The sequence below is a fragment of the Etheostoma spectabile genome, chromosome 16 (assembly GCF_008692095.1).
Source record: "Etheostoma spectabile isolate EspeVRDwgs_2016 chromosome 16, UIUC_Espe_1.0, whole genome shotgun sequence".
NCBI lineage: Eukaryota > Metazoa > Chordata > Actinopteri > Perciformes > Percidae > Etheostoma > Etheostoma spectabile.
Genome location: NC_045748.1, coordinates 17,463,513 through 17,475,383, shown reverse-complemented (window position 1 = coordinate 17,475,383; position 11,871 = coordinate 17,463,513). Strand labels below are relative to the sequence as shown.

The window sequence follows — 11,871 nt, the reverse complement described above, 5'->3', positions numbered from 1 at the left end:
AAGAGAAGTTTTCTTAGACTTATAGAGGTACACCCACATCAGACAATGCTTTGAAAAATCTCAGCAGAAATCCATGAAAGCAACAGAAGGTCACAATCAAACTCCTACAGATTGATGAAGGTGTTTAGGCAGAATTAGGGATGCAACTAACAATTATTTTCATAGTCATAATCTGTTGAATATTTTCTTGATTAAATCGATTAGTGGTTTGTGACAGAAAATGACAGAAAATTGTGAAAAATGTGGATCAGTGTTTCCCAAAAGCCCAAGATGACATCCTCAAACATCTTGTTTTGTCCACAGCTCAAAGATATTCAGTTTACTGTCACACAGGAGTGAAGAAACTAGAAAATATTCACACTTAAGAAGCTGGAATGAAAAATTATTTTTACTTTTGTCTTAAAAAAAAAAATGACAAACTGACTAATCGATTATCAAAATAGTTGGCGATTAATTTAAAAGTTGACAACTAATCGGTTAAATCAATTAATCTTTGCAGCTCTAATGCTAATGTCTAAATAAATGCAGGCTGCTGGTTTCGACTTCCATGAAGAGAGACATGATAGTACTGGTGAGAGTCCCTGGGCTTGTCACTGAACCCATAAAAGCTTTCAAAGCCACAAGAGGTCCTGTAAAAGGCTAATGGCGGAAACGTTTCTACAACCATGTTCAGCTCTGATTATTTTTTAAATATCAGGTTCAACCGTTACATTTCATAGAGCTTAAGCCAATACACTTTTAAGCAGACAACCTAATTTGTTTGATAAACAGAGCCCACACCTCATCTTTATGTATAAGCAAGGGTAAACACTTTAAGGATGTACCCATTTCTCAGTTTGTCCTGCTACTGTAAACCACCCCAAAGGATTCTATTTTAGCGGATTCATTTTAGACAAACAATATATGATAAACAAAACAAATACTATTGAATTTTTCAGTTCCCTCATTTGCCAAACATTATCTTTGATCTTCTTAGCCAATTAATAAAGTAAGGGGGGGGGGGGATGTGTGAACAATTGTGCATCTTGTTGCTTTGCATAAATCAGGGGAAAAGGCAACAAAAACTGAGCTTGTGCATTCATTAGGGATATTTACACAAACGGCTTTGTTCTTTCCGTCAAAGATAACTACAATGCCTCTCTCAGCAATGTTAATGATCTAATATTTATCTTGAGATCGACGCTGTTGAACACCATCACAAGGAAAGACTAAAGACACTGGTGGTAACATAAAGGTAAATATGGTGCTAAATGCGAGAGCTTGTAGACTTGATGTGACAACATACAACAATCTGAACTTGTATGTTAAACTTTGCACTTGTAAAACACAGTCACATGTATGAAGTACAAAAGTAGTTATATTCTTTTTGTGGTTACAATCTAAAAAGTGATTTAAATGTATTTATTTAGAAGCCAGCTGGCAAGCCAACGTTAGCTTGTTTAATCCACCAAGCTTCAGTATATGCTACATTTGCCAAAAGGAAACCCTGCTGCTCTCCTGTTCCGTTTGCTCAGAGATCCATACAATGGCCCTCATTTATGGAACATACGTACGACCAAAAACAGGCAAAACAGGCCAGAGTGTTCAGCACAGCCCCAACTGGGGGCTATACAAAGGAGACAGGATATTACTCCTCGCTTTCAAAAGGTATAGTGTTATGGTCGGCAATAAAATTCATTACAGGAAACATGACGATGTACATTTTTATTTATTCTTCAGGTTTTTGTTTGTCTTTTAAAGTGTCATTAATGGCCAAGTGAACGATTTATTTCTGCCATTGACCGACATACAGTGTTTCGTCTGGTTTTTCCAGCCCCTCTGCTGTCTGGGGGTTCGTGTGGTGGTCCAGCATGGAGGGGGGTTGGGGGGGGACACACACGCTCTCCCTAACAGCTGTTGCCTGACTCACAAAAAAAACATGAGTGAAATGAAAAACACTGCATGAACTCAGCTACCGTGTGTTTATATATTTATATAGGCCTAATAGATTGCAATATAGGCTTGTATATTACTATTAGGAGTATACATATGTCAAGGATGTATAAATTAAATAAGCTTCAGCTGGAGTCCAATTTAATATGGCAACACTGTTGTCACACTAAAGTCCTGCCATGCAGACTCGCCACTTTGAGATGCGAGAGAGCACATATGTGAAGTTGCAGTGACAGATTTGAGAGGTTGTAATCACGGAGATGTGGTTGTGATGAAAATTGGAAGCGTAAAAAATAAAAGAGTAAATATTGCATTACCAGTTTGCAGCTGTCATGGAGCACAGTGTAAATTCCTTCAGGAAGACTTCTAAACTTAATCACTTTTTTCTCTCTAAACTGAACAGATGTTAGAGGCGTTCACTTATGTTAACCAATCAGAAGCGGCAATGAATTTCACAAGCCAATCACAGCATGACATCCCTGTTTTAAACCTCTCTCTCTGCTGCTCAGTTGTCATTTCAGGCTAAGAGCACAATCCTCTTCCTCCTCTTGCACCTCAGGTCTTCATCATGCACGGCTCCTGGGTCCTCGATTGGTCTTTAGGCTCCTCACACCTCCATCAGCGTCTAGACTCCATCAGGGGATTAGGTTTTTGGCTTTTGACCCCTTTAAAAAATATATAATTTCATAATGATGGAGTCTAACCTCTTTAGACTATATTTCATATTATGCATATGTACAATAAATCTTTGCATATCTGCAACAACGTCTCTCCTGAGTGAAATTGTTTTAATGTAAATCTACACATTTCTGATTATTTTTTCTGTGACTTCACATTCAGAAAAGGGACGGGCAAACATTTTCTACGGTCGCAAGTTACAACTTACAAGTTCAGATTTCCTTCAACAAGCTTTCGTGTGTTTGTTTTTTTCGTTATGTGACTTGAAATTCAGCTCACAGGTGTGTGAATATTTTTTTGCAAGTGCAATTTTTAACGTAAAAATTTAGATTGTTGTTCTGCAAGTTCTCAGTCTCTTCCACAAGTGCTAACAACGAGTCTACAAGCCCTTACATTTTGCACCATATTTACCTTCATAATGGCAAAACAAAGCAGTGCAAAATGCATTACTGCAAAGGAAAGCAACCGGCACAGGTCACTGACCACGATTCATTCATCCTTTGCATGCCATCAGTTAGGCCTGCCGCCATTAAGCTAAATGAGCATGATTCTTCACTCTCAGTTAGCCAGTCAAATGACTTTTCCCATTGGGTGAGGTAATGCAACCTCATACCCTGTTTGTTTTCATGAAAGTACATAATGAAAGATACATACATACTGCCAACCAAACAGCATTCAGACTACAATCAAACATGGTGCTGCTAGCAAATACCAGCATGCTCTATGTGACTGCGAGGGCCAGACCAAAATTGTAGATGCACAAAAGCCAAAATATATATGCACTACTTGTAACAAACTTCTATGGTTGAGGTGTATCCATGGTTCTTTTATAAATCTTAGACATTGTAAAACCGTGTTCACACGCCTGAGTTGCACTTCATGATCAGCTGTTTGGATATGAATGCATATTTGTTGTTTTCTGTCATTAATCCCGTTAATGAAGATAACAAAGAGAATTCACAATGTCACTGCATGTCCACAAATTGCTATAGAAATTGCGATAAAAGTTGCAATGTCTTTTGGATTTTTCTTTAAAATTAAAAAAGGAAACTTGTTTTGGGGAGAATAAAACTACTATGAGCCTTACCAAAAAGGCTTAGGATGCTGCAAATGTTGATATCTATGAAAAAGGCTGGTGGATTTAAGAAAAAAAATAATAATATGAATGAATCAAATTTGAACATATATGTCAGTGACTTGTTTATCTTTAAATCGTTAGTTAATTTCCTATCCTGGAAAACACTTAATTTATGTTTTTTACATCAACCTGTTCTCACTCCCGCTTGGTCAGTAGTGTTCAGAGTCACATACTGACGCGAAGTCTGGCGCGTGGGACTGCTTTGTTGGGTTGAAGTCATGGGAAACTCCGGCTATTGGTCAAAATTGCTGCAAAGTTGCGGTGATTGATCAATATTCAGAGTCAGACAAAATTCACAATAATTGTTTGAATTTGTCGCATAATCCTGGAGGGACTGCATTCATGTGTATGAATGAGAGCTTTTGTCTTATTGTTTTTAAACATTGTAGTGCCTTTTTATAGCCCAACATCTTAATGAGATCACTTTCATTTCTTCCTGCCTTGGCAAATTATTCAAGAAACATCAGAGCTGCAACCTTTATACACAAATCTGTGGCTGTGTTTAACACCCAGACTAATCAATCATCCACACATGCAAGTATAAACCAGCAGCAGCAGCAGTATCTTAATCATCATCAAACCTCAAAAGAGTCCAATTTTAAAAGTCTATAACGGCATATAACTGAAGCGGGGTAGACTGCATTTCATATGTTCAGAAAAAAAAAAAAAATACAACATTGTTTTCCATTTTCACTTCTCCATACCACACTTGGCTCGCACCAGTACACTGAATCTACAGATGGTCTTAGGTATAAAAAAAAAGTACATTCTTATAAATAAAATACAATTAGACCCCGGCCTTTTAATTATATCCCCACACACACACTACAGTTAAAGTAGCTGGCAAATCATTGTGGAAGCAGAAAAGAGAAAAATCTTTTGATCCTGCAGCCGACCTCATGTATGACAATTCTGATTCAGAGCAGGTGAGGGGCAGTTTGGCTAGCCAGCCAGAACAAACCTTAATGTAGAGCTTGCTTTTGCCCTGTTTTTGCTGTATATGAACAAACCAAAAGACATGAAACTGAGCACTGGGGCATTACATGTACAGAGTGGTTGGAAACAGAATTCCCACTTCAAATAAGACTGCCTGTAGAGCACTCACCTTAAAAAGACAGCCTCCAATAGGTACAGTATATTATAACAGGTCAAATGATGATAAACAGACCATTTGATGGCTTGCACTAGCTCCACCGTGGATCTAATTATCTGTGCTCTCTTTACACCCTCGGTAAAGCAGTTGGATGAGCTTGTTTATAGTACTCTCAACCACACTCAATTCAAAACTAAAATGTAAAATTGCTAAAATGTAAAAAAAAAAAAAACTCCTCTATCTCTGCTCCACACCATCTTTACTGTTGACCCTCCCTTCTGCTTCAGTACTTGTCTGCAGTGCTAAGCTCAACACCTGACATAAGATTGAGATGTAGTGCAGTGTACATGTTCTGTGCCACAGGGAACAGAGTGCTCTGGTGCAGGCCTTCTTTTTCGCTTTACCACTGTTGCTTTTAATCTCCCATCTCCAAGCAAGCAGGGTTTGCTGTTAACTCATTCTTAGAGGGATACGGCGAGGCATAGAGAGGAGAGGGAGAGAGAGGAAAAGGCTGGTTGGCAAGCCAGAGTTTGATAAGATGCACAAAAAAAGGCTAAGATGTAGTGGGACAATAAAAAAGTGCAAAGATTTAGTCCATTTCGATGGATAGAGGCGATAAAGGACTGGGAGACATTTGAATGTTTTCGCTCGTGGGTTAAGTGCCAGGAGGTTAAAAAAAAAAAAAAAAAAAAAAAAAAAAAAGGTGTACTCCTAATGAGGTGTTTACACAGTCAGCCATGTTGCTAAACATATCGATTTCCGTCCAGTCCCATGTCACTTAAAATGAGCAAAGAAACTCTCTCCCTAGAATTTTTAAGTGTGGTGCTACAAAGTTGAATTACAGTGCAATTGCATTAAAATTCAACATTGACACTATTTTTTTTTAAAGTGAAACAATGGTAGAACAGTAGAGTATGAGGGAAACACTTCATTCTTTAAACACAAAATCTTTTTTCCAACTCACTAAAATGCACCCACAAAAAAAAAAAACATATCCAATGCTTTTTACCAAAGGTAAGAATGGTATTTAGGCAGTGTGATTAATAATTGCATTGATTCCTCTCACTGTTTGCAAAACACATAAGGAAAAGACTAACCAAACAATACAAGAAAACGGGGGAGGGGAAGGAGCCCTGTACATTTCCTCTGCACTGCCCTTTTTACTCATCCATTCTCCATGACACTAGAGGCAATAAATCAAAGCTGAGCAGGCAGCAGGCCACGGTTGGAACGGGGACTTGCTGTCCTTTTCCCACCTTCCCTAACCTGGGATGTTCGTTGGATCAAACAATTGGACATCTGACAGAATCAAAGAAGCACACACAGGGCTTTGCTCATTATGGTTTGGATGGCATTTGGCTAATAAGACATGCCCCAGCATTTTCAAATCACTCTTGTATTATTTTCTGATGAGGCAATAGTAGCACATGTCAAAACAAAATAGTGAGAAAATAAAAGGTTTGTTAATCAATTTCTAAAATAAAAACCATTTATTTTCAGCATGACCGGATAAAATGTGGATGAAGGTTTCTCAAGTGAAACACCAACTCCATCTTCCAATCTTTTTCCTCTCTGGTATCAGAGTCAGTGAGAAAATGTTTGATTAAATGTCAGTTACTCAAGACATCTATACCTTGAGTTGTTCACAATATGTGCAACACTTCTCTGCTCTTTAGTTCAGATTGCACTGTTTGAAGCAGCATGTGCTGTGTGGTTGTTAGAGTTGAGAGAGCTTCAGAACAACAGACTTAAACTGAGTAACGTGTTGGTGGGTGGTCGCCTTTATCCAATACGGTTTACACCCTATATAGTCCTATTTATTTTTCAGTGGGTATTACAAAAATAAAATAAGTAATGACAATGCACACGCTTAAGGTCATATAATAATATGTATATTTGGTGTGGTGTTACGCTTTGGTAGTACCAAAATTCACAATTAGAATAGAAGACAATAAGGTATAATATTGATGCAACAAATGAAATCCTGATCATGAAAATGTACTGTCTACATTATTCAATTTGCTGATTTTGTTCTACTGAATCAACAAGGTGAATTTTTTATTATGACATTTCACAAGAACAACTCTGCCACTAATACATCCATCAAAACAAAAGCTGTCAAGACAACCTGATGATTATGGTGTTGAATACTAGAACAAACAAGGAAAACACAGGTGACACCAACATGTCAACTTCTGCCTTGGACTACTGTGTCAGGAGAATCTTGGAGCAATTATAATAATAGCAAGGGTTTTCACATCACTACAACATCATCTTGACATGAAGGACTAGTACTTTGGTTTTCTGGCAGAAAAAACATATATTAGAAAGGGAAATATCAGCACTATGTTATTTTTGAAAGAAACTTGTTATTAATTTTTTTCTTTTACACATACATTGCCTTATACATATTTTATTTTGTTATATATACACTTTGTATGTAGGTTGTACATTATATTCTATACATGTTAATTATGTATATCCCTCTAAGTATATTTTTCAGTTCCGGGATTTTTTTTTCTATCTTAATTTTATTTATTATGTCTAATATATTTCTTGTATTTTCTGTATGTGTGTGAGGTAGTATGTGTATGTCCTTGGTTACTTGTAACTCACGCTGCAACAGAGTAATTTCCCAATTTGGGATTTATAAAGTCTGTCTGTCTGTCTGTCTGTCTGCCTGTCTATCGAAAAAGCATCCAGATTCACTGTTTACACAACAACATTAGAGTGGTTATTCAGTTTCACAATGTGGTCAACAACATGAGGGAACATGCTTGCATTATAAATATCAAAGCCCTTTTACTCTGCCTCCTTCCACGATGGAAGGGCGAAGCAGCAAATTTGCTAGCTGGCTGCCTGGGAGGACAGAGAGGCCTTTCTCACCAGTCAACGGCTGTCCTTAATGAGAATAGAAAGTGATTTACTAGCTTAATGCTCCAGCCATCAGCCAGCCTGCCTGCCTTTGCTTCACGCAGCCTGTTTACTCTGCACTCCTCATACTGAGAATGAAACTGAGACCAAGGAAGGAGAGGGGGAAAAAAAACATAGCAAGCCAGAGTCCAAAAACTGTACTAATGAGACATGTATTTTTACAGCACCCACATCAATATCCTGCACCAAGGCTTGCATCTTTGTATTTGCAATATTACAGGTCAATGTCAATAGGAGCCAGTATAGTTGCCTTGAACTTATTGGGAAAATGGAAAACATACAGAATTCTCCAATTGTAGTCTACCCTGTGTGTGGCCTATTGCATTTACCATTACTGTGTGCCACACACACTCTGCACTTCCATCAACACACAGTTGATCTGCTCAAACACTAAAGAGCCAGGTATAAGAACATCCATCTTTCTCATGGCCCTGTGAAACATGGCTCTGAAGCGTAACATATGCAGAAACCAAGGTAAGCAAGTTCCATTTATACGTACTGTAGTCTGCTCCTTTTACAAAGCAAATATCTTTTTTGGGGTTTGTGAAAGGCAGAAATACTTTCCCACTAATATGTCCTCTATGATTATCCAATCAGTGACGCTACTCTGAAGACCTTTTTTAAGGTCAATGGCTTTCACAGAGAACTTCAGATGACCTGTAAAATACCAGTGTTGTGCTGTTTGGATTCACTCCGTTACTGTGACTAAACACAAAAATGGTATGTATAGGTTCCCTTAAAAACTACCATGCCAAATTTTGACCGTGATGCAAACTCTAGCCTGGTATTGCAGCCTAATAAACTTATTCTACTAGCGATGCATACATGCATATTCTCACATGAGCAGATGTATGAATTATCTGCTCAAGTGAGAATAAAATACCAATTCCACGCATATTTGCAGGGCCAAATTGCATTCCTTGATTGGGGCAGCATACTTAGGGTATGCATGAAATTCAAAGTCATAATCACATTTAACCACAAAATGGGAAAGACAGACAGAGGCAGAGTTAGAAGGAGGGGAAGGGAATAGAGAGCGTCACTTAAACATGAGCGATATTAAGTTTGTATCCCATGCGGAAGCAGCAGTGTTTTAAGGAACACGAGGGAAATAGGAATCGTATAATCACCTTTTTATTGCACGTCATGTCGGCTAAACATGATAACATGGAACCCTAACAAGGTACTGGAAACAGGACAGGTGACTATACACCCCAGGGAATACGTGTATGAGTGGATGATTTGGAGAATACATAGCTAAGGGTAAACATCTAGAGTTTACAAGCGTGCATGGACGCTATGCGAGAAATAAAAAAAAAACGTGCAGCTAGGTCGACTGGTCGTCATGGTGGAGGGAAAACACGGTAGCTCCCAGAGCAGTTCTTACCGAGTGTGAAGTAGGGGAGAGCTGTGTTGTCAAGATCATCCATTACGGAAATTCGCCCAGGTAGGTCGGTTCTAACGAATAACAGGAGCCTGGATTCCCCCCCTCCTCCTCCTCCTCCACCTCCACCTCCACCAGTTCCTCCTCCAGCAGTAGCACCTGCTCCAGCAGGACCCCCTCCTCCGACCACGCTCCCCGAGGCTCCGCCGGTGAAGCTGAACTCGTTCTCCCGGAGTACGGGCAGGGTAGACACGGTCACGGTTTTCACCTCACATGGCGCCTCCGCGTCGCTCTCTTTTTCCCTCTCTTCGTCAGCCGTTGTCGCCCCTCGGTTTGCTTGGACTGTCAAGGTCCCCGTGAACAAGAGCCCCACAAGAAGGACGCGAAGGTGCAGCGGTAATATCCTCGCCATCCCGCTCCTCGTGTGTGGTTCTCTCTCGCTTTGAGTGGGGCTCATAAACGGTCCGTTCACTTATAGTACAGTCGCTGCAAAAGAGTCGCGTCCGTCCAGGAGGCGGCAGCACAGGTGTAGTGAGAATGACATTTTGGCGCCTCACACACACACGCATCCGTGTCTGTGTTCACACTGTGGGACACCAAATCACGTAAACACGGAGAAGCACGTGTCATTTTAAAAGGCAGACAGGAGGTGGAGTCAGCAGGCTTAATTGATTTGAATTGATAAATACATTAAAACAATAATAATCTTTGATTGTAGTAGGTTAAGTGCTTAATAGTAAGTGTTTTCTATAATAGGCTACTGACTGTAAGGGTTAAGTCATTAACATCATAACCTATGCCAAATAACACAATTATTTAAATATGCTGTATTTAATTATAACACAATTTTTTATATTTATTTAAACCAATTGTCCATGTGCTTTTTTGACAGCCTATAGGCACTATCTATATCTTCTCAATAAAAAACAAGGATTCATGTTTTACACACTTTGTCTTTAGTGATTAATTATAATCCCCCACTTCCCCTTCTTCATTTTATAAGAGGCATCAGGTCTCCAAGCTCTCAAAGACTCAGCAAGTGCTCAGCGGGGGATTTTCATTCATCCATACACCTACTGTCAACTTGTGCACTGTTAAAACAGCTTGTGCATAAAATAAATGTGACACTTTAGTCTGCAGTTTCACCTGCAAGACACCAATTCAGAGTAAAGTACATTCATCCCACCCTGAAATATACTGTATCACTAAGGGTGACTGCACCAGAAAGTGAGATTCATAGATAGATAGATCATCGTAAAGTCCCATGTTCTAAAATTGAATGCAATAGTAACAAATATACAAACCATTACAAAAAAATAATACAAATTAATTAATTTAACATAATAAATAAGTTATCCAGACACAGTGAAAATGTATATCAAATAGTTAAATGCTCTGTACACGTTATTCTTCATTTAATGCTTATAAAGTCAAAAGGTATTGACAAACCTATTTAAGCTATATATCATTTTATCATTTGAGATGTTAGTTAGATCCAATGGCTAGTGGGTAGGCTGGGCTAGTTTAAGAGGCCCATAGATGAGCCAAGGTTTAAAATGCAGAGAAGTTTTATTTCATTAAATTAGCAAGTCACTAAATCTCCTTTCGATTTATTAAAAATAGTACCTCAGAAATGAATGAAGTCTTCTTTAGAACTGTACTATCACCAAATGATACAATACATGCATCAAGCATACAATGACTTTAGAACAAAGTTATCAATTAAACTTAACAAAGAGAAATTCAAATATTTTACCAAATACATACTTTATTGCTAGCTATCCAAGATCTTCCTGAAACAGTTCTGCCACTATGAACAACTCAACAATTTGAGTGTATCCCGTCTGTGAGGCGCTCAATCCTTTCTTTTGTGTATTACATTGTGTGTCCACAAACACACACACACATCTACACAGTGTGTATGCATACTGACATCTTTGAGTATACTTATTAATGTTGCTTTTTTTCAAGTGTGTTAACACACTGCTAACCCCAAACTTGCTTAGAATTAATATGGAAAAGGGCCAAAGCACCAGTCATTCTCTGATTCTCTCCATGGTGCTGAAATATTCAAACACACTCTCTGTGTGCTTTTATTTATGGTGCTAAAGCATTCACTCACAGGGTCTGTTCCAGTACCACTTGCGGTTGTGAGCACATGTGCATGCCACCTGGTAAGTTGTGCACTAGCACATGTATGTTCCCTCTGTAAAATTCTAAGTAAGACAATTTGTATCTGGATCATAAGTGCAGCCCATTGGTAAAACAGAGTGACTTAAAGTAAACCCTGCAGTTATCATTTATGCCATTGATACTGATACTCTGCCTTAATTTACCCAAGTCTGTTTTGCTGCTGAGCAGTCAACGTGCCTGCCCCCTTTAAATAACTCAACAGCTTAACCCAAGCCACAGTGAGTAGAAATGACTGCATATTTGACACTTTCTAATGTCTGCCCTAACCTTATAGTCACAAGCCTTTTTTCTAGGAATAGTTGCTGAAAGGGTCCTACATGTTGCCAAATATGGTTAAATATATGTGTCAGTCATTTCAATCTGTCAGTAAGGGACGTTTACTCTCCTAGGCATGAATAAAAAGGGCACTATTTTATCTGTTTTTGTCTGCTGTTCTATAATCACTGCACAGCCCTTTGAATGGCATTTTGTTATGTTTGAAAGGTGCTATGTATGTGCTATATATATATATATATATAT

General features: G+C 38.6%; 1 protein-coding gene across 1 annotated transcript in view; it reads right to left on the bottom strand.

Moving 5' to 3' along the window:
* astn2 (astrotactin 2) overlaps positions 1-9,787 on the bottom strand; it is a 285,511-nt gene extending 275,724 nt beyond the window's left edge. The window contains exon 1 of the mRNA XM_032540394.1: positions 9,163-9,787. Coding sequence (XP_032396285.1) covers positions 9,163-9,616 — 454 coding nt within the window. The 5' untranslated portion in view covers positions 9,617-9,787. The remainder of the gene's footprint in view (positions 1-9,162) is intronic.
* Positions 9,788-11,871: the final 2,084 nt, after the last annotated feature.